Source organism: Pseudorca crassidens, chromosome 8 (assembly GCF_039906515.1).
Source record: "Pseudorca crassidens isolate mPseCra1 chromosome 8, mPseCra1.hap1, whole genome shotgun sequence".
Classification (NCBI taxonomy): domain Eukaryota; kingdom Metazoa; phylum Chordata; class Mammalia; order Artiodactyla; family Delphinidae; genus Pseudorca; species Pseudorca crassidens.
This window is the reverse complement of record NC_090303.1, coordinates 15,258,606-15,273,052: the sequence shown is the minus strand read 5'-3', so window position 1 is coordinate 15,273,052 and position 14,447 is coordinate 15,258,606. Positions and strand designations below refer to the sequence as shown.

At 41.3% G+C, this 14,447-nt stretch overlaps 1 protein-coding gene and 1 pseudogene across 2 annotated transcripts in view; one reads left to right on the top strand and one right to left on the bottom strand.

The window, feature by feature from the left end:
- The window catches only part of POU6F2 (POU class 6 homeobox 2), a 450,704-nt gene that overhangs the window by 327,264 nt on the left and 108,993 nt on the right, over window positions 1–14,447 (top strand). For both annotated transcript variants that reach the window (XM_067745520.1, XM_067745521.1), the window contains one exon: window positions 1,387–1,673. In XM_067745520.1, the coding sequence (XP_067601621.1) occupies window positions 1,387–1,673 (287 nt within the window). The remainder of the gene's footprint in view (window positions 1–1,386; window positions 1,674–14,447) is intronic.
- On the bottom strand, window positions 13,250–13,869 carry LOC137228549 (ADP-ribosylation factor-like protein 6-interacting protein 1 pseudogene; annotated as a pseudogene).

The window sequence follows — 14,447 nt, the reverse complement described above, 5'->3', positions numbered from 1 at the left end:
CACAAATATACTATAAACTCCTTAAAGTCAGGACTATGTCTCCCTGTTAAATCCTACGTACTATCAGACACAGCATTAGTGCCTAGCTGGTGTTTTCATTTCACAAAATGATTCTTAATTTTACAAAAATAGTCCCTGGTTGACTTCCTTACAGAGAAACTTCTTCAGATGTGCTCAACATAAGGTTCAAAATACATATATTTTTTAAGAACGTCTTTGTTGTATGAAGTCAGGTGTATGATATGTCACTTTACAGAACCACTAGATTTTTTTTTTTTTAATGGGGACTAGTTTAATGTTGCAAACAGGAGTTACTACTTTTGGGAATCTTGACTAATTCTAAGTAGGGCAGGAACAGGATCGCATTGCAGCCAAGGCCTGTGGGTTCAACATTGGTCCTTATATTTAGTTGTAGGCTTATTAGAAAGCTTTTAGGCTGATATTCAGGCAAAGAAAAAAGTGCACTTGTAGCAATCTTTTCTCTAGATCATTCTTTGGCCGAACGGTTTTTCTGCTGCAGAAATTGTTCAGGGCTAGATGGGCACATGGGAACAAATATAGTGAGCTCGGTGTTAAGACAACTTATCCCACCAATGCTTACTTTTCACAGAACAAGGAAAAATCTGGAAAGATGACTTCATCCTCTCGGTTCCTGGCTTGTCCTTGAGGTGCCAGTGTGACCAGTCACCACAGTGCACAGTCGCTGACTATAACCCTTCCGGTGTGGGGCTGTGTCTCTCTGATGAGCAGGCAAAAAGTTCAGACTCAAGCTTTTGATTCTGCAAAACTAAGAAGCATGTACTATCTTTAAATTTTTTTAAAAAACGATAGAAACTTGAAACTCAATGTCTAAGCACATTGGCGGAGGTCTGAAGCAGCGAGTAGAAATGACACCATTAGTGGTATCGATGATGAAAAGGAGATTACGAACACTTTAGCTTTCTGTTCTTAACTCCATTTGAGCGTTTGCCAAAAGAATTAAATGGGTTGAACTTTAAAAATCTAAATCAGATCTTGAAAGTCTAAGTGTATTTCCCAAGCAGCGTGGAAAGGAAGAGAGGGAGAAAGTACTTAAAAATTACCTCTGTTCCTAGTACACCCGCTTGGTTTGCTCCGTCCCTTTGGAAGTAATGCCTGATGGGTTACACTCTGGTCCTCCCTAAATTTTAAAATTTCCCTGAGAAGTGACTCTTGTTCTCGCAGTGCACCGCAACCCTCTGAAATACCACGGAGTTTCAGGGCATGAGGGTAAACTTTTTCTAAAGGGGAGCCATCTCGGCTCGCGGGGTGCCGCACGGCTGTCAAAGGCACAGCACGCGGTTTGGTCGTGTACGTTTCAGCTCCACGTGTTTGTTTCAGCTCCACGTTCCTTCTGTCTCCTCACAGCTACCTCATCCCTCAACTCCCAACTGCAGCAGCTCCAGCAGCTGCAGCAGCTCCAGCAGCCGCCGCCGCCCGCCCCGCCGGGCAGCCAGCACCCGCAGGTGCCACCGCAGTCCCAGCCGCCGCCGCCGCCCGCCTCCCAGCCGCCGCCGGCTCCTCCCGCCCACCCTCACCCCCAGAACCGGAACCAACCGTCTCCAACTCAGCAGAGCTCCAGCTCCCCTCAGAAAGCCAGCCAGTCTCCGGGACACGGACTCCCGTCGCCGCTCACGCCACCCAATCCTCTGCAGGTACGCGCCCCGCCCAGGGCCCAGGGGACCGGGCCGCCGGGTGGCGCCCTCCCCGGAGGCAGAGGGCAGGCCAAACTTAGCATCCACTTCCGCAGCGTCTAATTCAAATTGATCTCTTAGAAGGAGGGAAGAGGGAGCAGATAGCGGGCAACTGGGGATGCATGTAAACGAAACAAATAGTAGCCCATTGACGTTGCCCTCCGAAGGATAAATGTAATCTGTTTCCTCCTGTGAGAGGCCAGCACAGTAAGTGCGCTTGTAGCCTGTAATAACTCCACTTTATGATACTTTCTGAAGGCAGCAAAGATAGCATCCAATTAAAATTATTACTAGCAGAGCTTTGTAGCCCCGTGGAGAGCTGCATCTCCTGTCCATGAGGCATGGTGGTTATTTCTCTATATTATGAATACAGCAGTGTCTTACCTTAAGTACTTGGTGCTCTTTTGTTTCTATTTTTCCAAAGACTCTCTGGGGTTAGGAAGGTAAAGAAATTTAGCCCCGGTCTTATGTCCCAGATTCCAACCATTACTCCATGGATTAACAAGTACTCTAAATTCATGCCGAGATCCTCCACAAATATGCATCTTTATAAAATAATACAGCTTCCGTCCATTTACTTTATTGCTGTGAAGCTGAGGGCATCCAAAATAGAATTTGAGGCTAATCGTGAAGGCTCATCTTTAATCTACTGTCATCGAGGAGCAATGAACAGGAGCATTCAGGAATATATAATTCTAACATTCAGAAACTCATTTTTAACTTAGATGCCTTTAAAATAAATGAGCTTTAAAAGATAATGACTCTGATGTCAACAGATCAGATCCAGACATTAATAGCTCAGTTTTGGACTTAAAAAACGTAATGATGTTTTCTTCCAGGAAGATTTCAGATGATTTAGTACATTTGTAGTGCAGTGACACATTCCCACAGAGTGGAAAGCCTATGCACTCATTTCAAAGGCCAACTCACCTCCCTCCTGGATGGTGGGTGCTCACACTGCAGTCAGTCCAGCCCTGCCCCACCTGAGGACAAGAGTGATGTTATCCTTTGGTCCGAAACAGCAAAGTATGCAGAATCAAGATAAATTGGCCTGCAGACAGAAAGGCCAGTGGATTAGAGACTTAGTGTTTTAGAACCGATTTAATTTGTTGTTCTGTAACTTTGTTTCTGTGTGTTTGGCTTCTCAGTGGTGGCCCAAATTTTCTTGGAAATGGAAACATTCAGGTGTGATGAGTAATTGTCTTCCTTGGCACTTGGGTCATGGCTACTTGCAGTTTGAGCATTTTCTCCAGTTGGGCTTGAAGGTGTATTTTTTAAAATCTTACAAGTATGAGACAACACAATACCTTTGACATAAGACTGAAATGAACACAGGCTAAAAAACTCTTGCTTGTACACTTGACATCTATGGGGAGAGTAGGTCTGATCAAATTTACCAGATGCATGATGAGAGCAATCCTAATGTTTTCAGCATTTGGAATTCAACTCTGATTATTCCCAAGAATGAGTTTAATGCTTTTTTAAGAGCAGTTAAATTAGATCTATCTCAACACCCTGTGATTAAACATTTTCTCTACACGAGCCATCAAAATACGTGAAATTACCAAAGAAAACACGTGTCCTTCTCTGAGGGATGAGACTACTTAGTCCTGCCCCTAGTTGGCCTACTTAGTCCATTATTCTGTAGAGTGCAGTGAAAGCTTTGAGTTCTGTGGACATCAGCCTTCTCAGAACACAGTCAACACCTTACAAATCTCTATCGGCCAGTAAAAGGCAAGTGTAGACTACCCATTTGAATAGCTGTTGACAGGACATTAGATGAGATGACCGCTCAGCCTCATGAAAAACAAATACTACGAGGAGAATTTCCCAAAGTTCTCCTAATAGTTTCCCATGGAAATCTGGGAGCTGTTTCGTTTTTTGTTTTTGCAAGAAAAGAAGCCTCAGAATCACATTTATTTATGTATAACCCTGAGAGAATATTCTAATTTTTCACTGTTGGAGTTTTAACTTACAAACTTACTAAGTATATTGATGAGATAATATTCTTCTGTGGGTCTAATGAATGACCACTGAATGGGTGATGTGGTGAAACTTTAAAAAATATTACTGAGCAGATAGAGAACTAATTTTGAATAAGTCTACATCAGTAGGCATAAAAGGATTTTTTTTTCCTTTCACGATAGGCATGTGTAAAGGAAATTGAGAATGCCATGGTTTTGAAATATCGGTTTTTCTCTACACTAGCTGAAGGGTTTTTGAATTTGTGGAACATGGAATGTTTGAACTTTTGAAAAAGAAAACTATTCAGAAGGATTTTGTTTAAAAAAAAACCCCACAAAACTTTGAAGGATAATAATCATTTCTCAAACTGTACAGATGCTGTCATATCTTCAGAAAAAATAATAAATGAAAGTAGCTTGTATAGGTATATTTGGTGAGGTTATTCCTCAAGATGAAAAAAAAAATTAATAGTGCTGGCAGGTAGTAAGACTGTAGACTAAAATTCCCCAAATACTTCTGGTCAGGTTTTTGTCTAATACTGCAATAAAATTTGTTTCACTCTTTTACTCAAGTCCATAAAATGGATTGCATTTCCAAAACCAGGTTGTTGTTTCAAGACGGATATGAGTCTAAAGTATTATCACTTCAGAGAACTAATTTTGATTGCTCAGGGTTATGGGAGGGCTGGTGGTCCAGCATGGATACCAGAAGCTGGCCCCTGGAAGCCTGTCTTTAAACTCTTCACAGAGAATCAAGGCCCACTCACCCACAACTTCATTCTCAGGAGGGATGAGAAGTTCTAAACAGGGATTATAAGTGCAAACGTCTTCAGGGGCCAGGCAGTCCATATAAATAAGTAAAGCAGACTTAAGTATAAAACCCAAAATAAAAATTTGAAAACAGTGTGTGGGACAAACAAAATGCATCTGTGAGTTGAATTTAACCATTAGATTCCAGGATGAATATCAATCCATACTCCTTATTTTTGTACAACCCACCTGCCACAGGCTGCATCAGAATCTAAAACCAGAAATATAGAGTGTGTTGGGTAGAAGCAGATCAGAAACATAAGTGGAAGCAACTTCCTTTTTTTTTTTTTAACATCTTTATTGGAGTACAATTGCTTTACAGTGGTGTGTTAGTTTCTGCTTTATAACAAAGTGAATCAGTTATACATATACATATGTCCCCATATCTCTCCCCTCTTGCGTCTCCCTCCCTCCCACCCCTCTAGGTGGTCACAAAGCACCGAGCTGATCTCCCTGTGGAAGCAACTTCTTGAGGGGAAAGATACGGTCTAATCATTCCTGGGTAGAAAAAACAATACAAAGCTTTAATTTCAATATATGATATTGATCTGGATAAAGACCCCATAAGCCTAAGAATGGTGAAATACCTCCTTCCTATGACCTCTGAGATGGCTTTTCTTGAGACTTTTCCTTGGGAGTTTTTAACTTGTACTAAGGAAATTCCAAACATTGTGTGGAAGGCCTGGCATTTTCCTTCACGAGTGATCTGGAAATGAGCTGGACATAGTTGGAACCTAGTCATGGTGCCATGCGAAGAGGGGGCTTGTTCTAATTCTGACCCTGCTTCCAACTAACTCACAAATGGAACAAGTTCTTTGGACTTCATTTTCCTCATCTGTTAAATGTGTGCTGAATATGATTTTTAAGATCCTTTTCAGGTCCTTGAGTCTATGATCTAAATGTTGGTAGGCCTCTAGAATTTTCTTGGATACTGAAAACCCAATGGTCCTGAAGATTCTCTGAGTATTCTTCAAGGTCAGGTTAATTTCTTCCCACTCACTGGGTGGCAGAGTAGAAAGAAAGTAAAGACAAACGTAAGTGGGGTAATGATAGCAGAAGCAGATTTTATCTTAGCCAGAGAGTCCAAATTAAAGTCAAGTTTTCATCCTCAGAGAGTCACCGCTGTAAACTCTGGTCCCTGGTTGCTTTTTCATACCTATACATTAGAGAAGCTTAAGAAACCAAATGCTGCGTTTAACCTTGGCCTTCTGCATACCGTCTTGCATGGCAGGAAGCAGGATCATCTTTTCCTTTTCTTGTTGTATTGCACATTTTAATAAAAAAAAATCAAACAGAGGGAGAGAGAGACAAGTGGAAGCAGTTAGGGGGGAGAAAGCTATCTGTGCTTATACGAGGAATGAGGAGTACGGTCAGCTCCTCGGGGTGAAGTTGCTCGAGAGAGCGTAAAATTGTTCCCAACCACGTGCATTTGCTAATGTAAAGGTCTTGTTACCACTCAGGCATCCAGGAGTAAAACTGCATTCAGATTCCACGTCTGCAATGCAGCAACTCAGCCTCCTGATCTTCTCGTGTGGGATGTTTCCCCCTCCCCCAGCAAACTTTCAGTACTACTTTCCAGAGTGATGGAGAGGGTGGTATATTATCACTTTTTCAAAGAGCCCAAGCCCTCAAGAAGGAGTTAGACCTACATGATTTCCATCCTTTTAAAGCAAATGGTCTCCAAGCATGTCTCCTTCCTATAGAAAAGGCCCAGTGCCTGGGGCCAACCCCCTCTCTCCCCAGCAGTTAGTCTTAATTTAACACAATATTAATCAAAGCTTGGTGGGTCTAAGTTTTTTTTCATCTATAAATAGAGGAGGTAAAATTAAATACTTTCTGGAACTCTTTCCCTTTTATTTGGAGTTTTGTGTTACAAACCTCTAAAACTCACTTGAGTGACCTATGCAGGTACAGGGGAGAAAAAAACTCTTTTTTTCCTCTATTCATCCTAGGTTCTCAAGCTAGGGGCCTGTAAAGTAGACTAACAAGGGACAGATTAAGAAGAGAAAAACAAACAAAAGTTTATGACACATGCATCGTGCATACACACGGGAGCACTTAGTGATGAGTAACTCAAAAGGGTGGTTAAAACTCGGGCTTATATAGCATCTTAACAAAAGAACAATACATTTTTAGAGAAGTGACAAGACCGAGGAAAAGGACTGTGAGCTTCTAAGTGTGGCAAACTGTGGGGGGGCAAATATATGGGGAAACTCATAGTAGATGAGCAAGATTTGTTATACAGATTCTTCTGGTGCCATCTCTGGGCTGATAAGGGTCTAGACTTGTCTCCAGTAATTAACTCCTGTCCTTCCTGGTAGAGAGGGGAGGGGAGCCCCCTTTACAAATTTATGTCCTGCTTTTAGGCAAAACAGGAGGTTGGCAGAGAGCTTTTCTTGTATCTACTGATTCTCAGTTCCCTTCAGTGCAAAATAATCCTCATGTCCAAGTGGCATATTTTGGGATGGCATATTCTGGTACCTTTGGCAGGCATATTTATATAACCCCTCTGTGGTCATTATAAATTCTAGTAGAACTCAGTCTACACAGGGCTGGATCAAGTGTAAAATTCTCCTCACCTGGGCCAAGACTAAGATAAGACAAGTGAGGCATTCATTCTCAGATGCAGAATCAAAGCGCACCCAAAACTGCAGTCATCAAGAGAGGTCATATTTTAATTCAGTCTTTAAAAAATCAAAATGAATGCCAAAATCCATGATGAACTAAATATCGCATTTTAAAATATAGGATCAGTAACAGTATTGAGCCATATTGGAGTCTGAGGCAAAAGGAAAAATCAGTAACACTGATTTTGTTGGTCATGAATTTTTTGCATTCATTTTGATTTTTTTTAAATATCGCATTAGATGTTATTCATCTTGATCAGTGTGGGGGGGCACACCCTTAAATTTTTTTTTTTAATTGCATATTTATTTATTTATTTATGGCTGCATCGGGTCTTCGTTGCTGCTCGTGGGCTTTCTCTAGTTGCGGCGAGCGGGCTTCTCATTGCGGTGGCTTCTCTTGTTGTGGAGCACAGGCTCTAGGCGTGCAGGCTTCAAAAGTTGTGGCACACAGGCTCAGTAGTTGTGGCGCATGGGCTTTGTTGCTCCGCGGCATGTGGGATCTTCCCGGACCAGGGTTCGAACCCGTGTCCCCTGCATTGGCAGGCGGATTCTTAACCACTGCGCAACCAGGGAAACCCAACACCCTTAAATTTTGTGCCTGAAATGAGTTCCTCACTTGTCTCAGCTTGGCTACCAGCTGTGTAAATGATTTACTTAGCAAATACTCTCCAAGGTCAATGGCATTCTGTGCACTGGAAATTTCAACCAGGTGTTGGATGCCACTTTCTAGTTGAACCTGAAAATCGTACCGAATTTTGCACAGTAGAAAAACAAGTGCATGTTGGATAATGGATTGGGACAGGGAGGCGCTGTAGAAGCCCATCCTCCTGTGTATTGTACAGGTCTAATAAACCAATCACTTTTTATTGAATTGAAAGGTTACGACAATCAAAACACTTCTTTGGCTGATATTTTTCACTGAACTAATTTATGGTTTATGAGATTAAGCAAGTTTGGTGAAAATGACAGAAGTATTACTATGTAGACAACATTCTCCCAGAGCAACCCAGGCCATGAGAACCTTTTAAAAACTGGAATTGTCCACACGGAGTGAGTAAGTCTTCCTCTTAGTCAAAGGAAATGTCATTATTATGGATGAGAAAATCCATCCAAGCCCAGAGGGTTCTCATGAAGATTAAATATAACATACTAATGAAAATGCTTTGTAGGCTATACATTTGTTAAGCAAATGTTAATTATACTACAGATATGAAAGAGTATGAATTTATTTCTGTTTATTTGACTATCCAGTAAATGGAGGGCTTCATTCATGATTCCCTCATTCAGCAAGAGATTGGGTGAGAAACAGGAATCCCTTTATCCAACCGTATTCAGCCCTGAATAAAATAAACAAAACATATTTAGCTACATTCTTGGCAAGGGACAATTTTTCCTTTTATGAAAGAAAGAAAATCTCCTTTAAAAAAAAAACCCCGCAGTTCAACATTACTGACATTTCAAAGAATTTATTAGAAGCATTTGAGATCCAGGAGGAACAACAAAGTTTATATTGCTTTGAGAGTGGCAGGGGGAAAAATTAGTTTACCAAGTATATACTTATATACTGTGGTACTTCTTTGTCATTGTCTAGATGTACCATTCCTGGCCACTGCTCCATAAATTAGTCAAATCATGTAGAAAGGGGTTTAGGAAAGAAGGTGGTATGTTCACACCACTGACTTTGGAAGCTCACATCAAGTAGCAATAGATGGAAAGGATGCCAGACTCAAAAGGGGCCGTGGAAAGATTCCTGCAGCATTTGAACATGGCAAGTTACACCTTCTCAAGTAAACAGCACCAACTCTGATCGCGACAGTGGGGCAGATCCCTGGCTTGTCCGCAGCAAGTTCAGCGGTGAGCGTGGAGCCACACTCCCAGCTTGGGTCCCATCACTGACTGTTGGATGTAGCTGATAAGCTAATCCTAAAGTCTAGTTCAGAATGCTTCTGAAACAGTTTTGCCTGCATGTGCATAGATACAGGTGGCAGTGTGAGCTGCCCCAAATGTGCTGGCTGGCATTTCGCTCTGAATAAGCAAGACATAGCCAGTATTTATGTTAACTTAGTACAATATTCTTCTGCTTTCATGATCAAGTGTTTCTTCTTGTAGTTTAGCCTCAGTTCATTTCCTATAGGCTTGAGGTAAATTTTCCACAGGCTTTTGTTTTTGTAGTTTATTTTATTATTTTTTTTACATATACATGTATCTATTCTTTTTCAAATTCTTTTCCCATTTAGGCTTTTATGGAATATTGAGCAGAGTTCCCTGTGCTATACAGTAGGTCCTTGTTGGTTGTCTCTTTTAAATATAGCAGTGCATGCATGTCAGTCCCAAACTCTCAGTCTGTCCCTCCTCCCCCCTCCCCCCGGTAACTATAAGTTCATTCTCTAAGTCTGTGAGTCTGTTTCTGTTTTGTAAATAAGTTCATTTGTATCATGTTTTTAGATTCCACATATAAGTGAAATCATATGATATTTGTCTTTCTCTGTCTGACTTCACTTACTATCACTTCATGATAATCTCCAGGTCCATCCATGTAGCTGCAAATGGCATTATTTCATTCTTTTCAATGGCTGAGTAATATTCCATTGTGTATAGGTACCGCATCTTCCTTACCCATTCATCTGTCGATGGACATTTATGTTGCTTCAATGTCTTGGCTATTGTAAACAGTGCTGCTCTGAATGTTGGGATGCGTGTATCTTTCGATCCATGTTTTTCTCCGGGTATATACTGGGATTGCTGGATCATACAGTAGCTCTATTTTTAGTTTTTTAAGGAACTTTCATACTGTTTTCCATAGTAGCTATACCAGTTTACATTCCCACCAATAGTGTAGGAGGGTTCTCTTTTCTCCATACCCTCTCCAGCTTTTATTGTTTATAGATTTTTTGATGATGACCATTCTGACTTGTGTAGGTGACATCTCACTGTAGTTTTTAAAAGTCCACAGGCTTTTAAATTGACTCCCAAAGTATAGGCTTGCAAGTGAATATTCTCCAGATTGTAAAGAAAGCACTTTTGCCATTATCTGCATTTATTAAGCACCTATGAGGTGCACCGTGGACTTAAGCAAGGTTTGCAGAACAGCATAATGCCATAGGGCAAGCATGATCTTTTTTTTTATTTTGAATATTTATTTATTTATTTCTGGCTGCCTCGGGTCTTAGTTGCAGTGCGCAGGCTCTTTGTTGTGGCACGGGCTTCTCTCCAGTTGTGGTGCGAGGACTCAGTAGTTGTGGCATGCGGCCTCTCTAGCTGTGGCTCGTGTGCTCAGTAGTTGCGGTGCGTGGGCTCAGCTGCCCCACAGCATGTGGGATCCCAGTTCCCCGACCAAGGATCGAACCTGTGTCCCCCACGTTGCAGGGCGGACTCTTAACCACTGTACCGCCAGGGAGGTACCAAGCATGGTCTTTAGAAGCAAGACAGACCTGGGCTCAGATGCTGGTTCTGCTGGGCAGTTAGGTGAGGTCAACCCATCCTTCCGAGCCTCAGTTTCCTCATTGGTTGGAGAGTCGCTGTGAGGATTAAATGAGATGATTTGTATGAGAGTATCTTCAGTTCCTAATAGCTGGCCCACAAAAAATATCAATATCCTGCCTGCCTCTTTGCCTTCCTTGACTATAGATATTATAATCCAAGGAGGACTGTGAGACAAAGAGACCCACTTGAAGTTGAACAAAGAGCAAATAGTCATGGGATTTATAATGCACATGTACACCACAAAATTATGCACAGTATGCTACGTGAAACCCCTAACAAGCTAGAATGCGGCTAATAATGACATGTGAGTTTTGTCACGTCAGAGAGGTTTGGAGGATTTCCGAGGAGGGAGACTTAGCAGAGGGAGGGTAGAGCTCATGCCGTACAGGTCAGGGCTGCACTAAGGCCTAGGAGATGTGTGGAGATTAAAGGATTCTCACTTCAACCCACAGAACCTCGCTTTCTTCATCAATATAAATAAGAACCAAAATCTCCTATTTCCTTCTAAATTCCCAAAGTTGTGCTTTTTAGTGTGTGAGTAAACAGGAAGAACCTTGGTGTTGCTGGCTCTGCCCCTCACTAGCTGTGTGACCTTGGGCAAGTCACCTAATCTCTGGGACTCGGTGTGTCACTTATTACATGGAAAGTTTATAGTAGATAATCTTTAAGTCTGTTCCAGCTTTACAGTCTATTTATGAAATAACACAAATAAGGTGGTTTGAATTATGCAGGAAGAAAGAACTATGTATGTAAAACACCGTTACCCACGACACGTATGTAGGACTCAAGAGATACTCCTGATGCTATTTGGCTAATATTTGCAGTGTGTTTTGAAATTTATAAAGTGCATTTTTATATACATTATTTCATGCATTTGGCCTCATAGGTTCACAGTTCTAATAATCATTAGCATTTTTCAACGGTATCTTATACTCTCTAAGGACTTCAGCCTCTCATTTTCTTCTCCCAACAACCCAGAAGAGGCAAAAGTCATCTTCATTCAGATTCAAGGAAATAAGCACGTTAGAAAGTTGAAACAGCTTCCTCAGCGTCGTTGTCAGACCTCAGAGCACCTCCGTTTATATTTTACCCTCTCTGCAATGTTCATTTGGGCTGTGGGTGAAATATTTTTTTTTCCTTATTTGGCTTCCAGCATTTTATAAGGCAACATTTCTCAAAGTGTCTTCTACAAAATTCTAGTCCAAAGAGATTTTATTGAAAATGGATTCCATAGATTTTGGGATTCCAGCTTTTTTATTTTTCCCCTTTTACACAAAACAAAGTAGAAGAAATAATACAGGATTAAAACTGCAAAAGTAGTTAATTGGCAGAACACACATACACACAAAAATCCAGATAGGAAGACAAGCTTATTTACAATGAGGCAACACATGTAAATTACGGTCATTTGTATACAAAACCTTAAAAAAGAAAAGTCAAACATATGCTACATGAGTGCCACTCTTTACAGCAATACTGAAGGGGAGAAAACAGCACTTATTTAGGAACAGATATACCACAAGGTCCAGGTTTTACAGCATCAGTGCAATAAATTCACAAAACTATATTACAGCTAGTTAATCAGTTTGAGAACTGTTCCCAAATATGTCACACTTCCAGCCCTCAGAGGTTCATTCCTACAGATATCAACTACTCCATCTATTGGGACCAAAAGCATCCAGTGATACCATAAAGTGAGAATCTTGAGGCTTACCTTTAAAGGCTTATTCTGGTCTTGAAAAACTAGTAGGATTTTCTACTGAAATGGATCTTGACTAAACACAGGATGAGTTTTGTTCTTTATTGGCTGGTCTTGGAGTGAAGGTCATAGACATGACTCTTAACCTATTATGTATGTACTTTAGTTGCAGTTAGCTGAAAATCTGAAATTAAAAGTATGCTAAAAATCCTAAATACCATCTTGCGTAAGCCTGCTACTAAAAAGCCTTTAAGGATATACTAACTTCAAGTTTAAGTGCACGGGAACAAGAGTTCTAAGCCTGTCAGATTCCCCATTTGGGAGGAAGGATCAATGTTTCCAACAAATTGCTAAATTCTGCACAAGGGAGAAGCCAACACATACTAGGCCATGGAATTCCTTTCATTTTATTCCATGAGGATTCTTCTCCCACAGTATCGAAACAGAATGAGGAGTGAATCTTAATTGGTCTCTTCATCAAAAGTGGTAAACTTGGTTTCTGTATTCGTGAAGCCAGACAGTCGTTTAAGCAGAGTGTGGAAGCAGACAGTAGAACCAGCTTCCTGTAGTCACAGACCACTATCTTGTATCCAGCTAAAGCAAAGATCAAGTTGAACAGTTATCCCAATCCACTGTTAACTGTACTAAAGGATGAAGTTCACCACTATATTATTTTAAAAGTAAGAGTTCAGTTAACCCTGGGTGAGAAAAACCAAGACAAGTGGTAATGATGAATGAGTTGTCCATATAAGGCCAGCTGATGAGAGCACACCCATGAAGACACTGGGCATAAAGCCTTACTTGGCAAGTCGGAATTTCTACTAACTAAGGGCAGAATGAGGGACAGCAAAGAGCTACATCTGTAATGTTTTAGTATCCAGACAGCATAACAGACACTGTCCCCAAGGACAATGTATATGCCATTAATCACACTGAATAAAGCAGATGCATTATTCATTTTTCTTTTTGTTTGAGAAGCTTTTTTATCTCTCTTTTGGCCATTCCAATGTACTTCGAAATGATTCCATGTTGGTTTAGTCCAGGAAGCAAGAGTAAGAAAGTCACTATCAGGTAGGAGAGACAGATGTTGTGGACTTGCTGTCCCACCCAAGCAACCGCAGCAAGAGAAATGATCATGGCCATGAAGTACATTTTAGGCTTTTCTTCCTTTCGTGTAAAAAGGCATTTCCACCAGCCCACAGCTCTGCGTCGCGTTTTTACTAGATTGCTGCAAACTTCATGGAATCACTGCTGTTGCTCAGTGGTCCATTTATTGGAGCCAAAAATTCTAGGCGCTAGAATGGGAACAAGGTAATCAGCCAAACACAAAAACATAACAAAACAGGAAACTCCTGACAGAACGGATGGATCTAGATAGTAGATAGTCAGAAACACCAAAGAAACCACACCCATGATGGCAGGTGGAAACCAGGCTCTTTCCCATCGGAGGACTTTATCTGCCATTAGCATCACTTCTCCCCATCCTTGAAGCTGCTCTTCCAGACTTGTAGTCTCTGCAGTCAGCAGGTTGGTGCTGCGATTATCTCCTTCTGCCATCGTTCCCGAGGTACCCCCTCAGCAAGCCCAAGACGCCCCCAGAACTGGCCTTCCTCAGAGCCACTCACGACAACCCTAGCCTCCTGGGTATATCTTGATGAATATTATAATACTAAAAGCTAAAAGACATTCTGTAGTAAAGATGTCTAGTTAACATTATTTAACCAAGAAATTCCCAAACTTATGTAACCACTGAACCATTTTTTTTCAGATAACACTGATTAATATCCCATGGGAAATTCCTTTAGCAACCACTGCTCTAAGGCTTCCTTCTCTATTGTACAATCCGTACAACTAAAATAACCTTGCATTTCCTTACCTAGAACATCATGGAAAAATCCACACATTTAATCCAATGGATTGGACAGTGGAGAAAAGAAAGTATAGAAAGATTGGGGAAAGAAGAGAAGGAAAGACTCAAACCAAAGTAAGAGCAGGGAAAGCCGAAACCAAGGATGGTCCTTACAGTTGGCAACAAGCAAAATCATTGAGTCGAAAAAACGAAGGAGGGTCTGGCTGGGGTGCCCCTCATGGCGGCTGAGGTCTTGGAGACGTTCTCCTTCAGACGGTCCTTCCTCCCTTCTCCTCTTCTTCA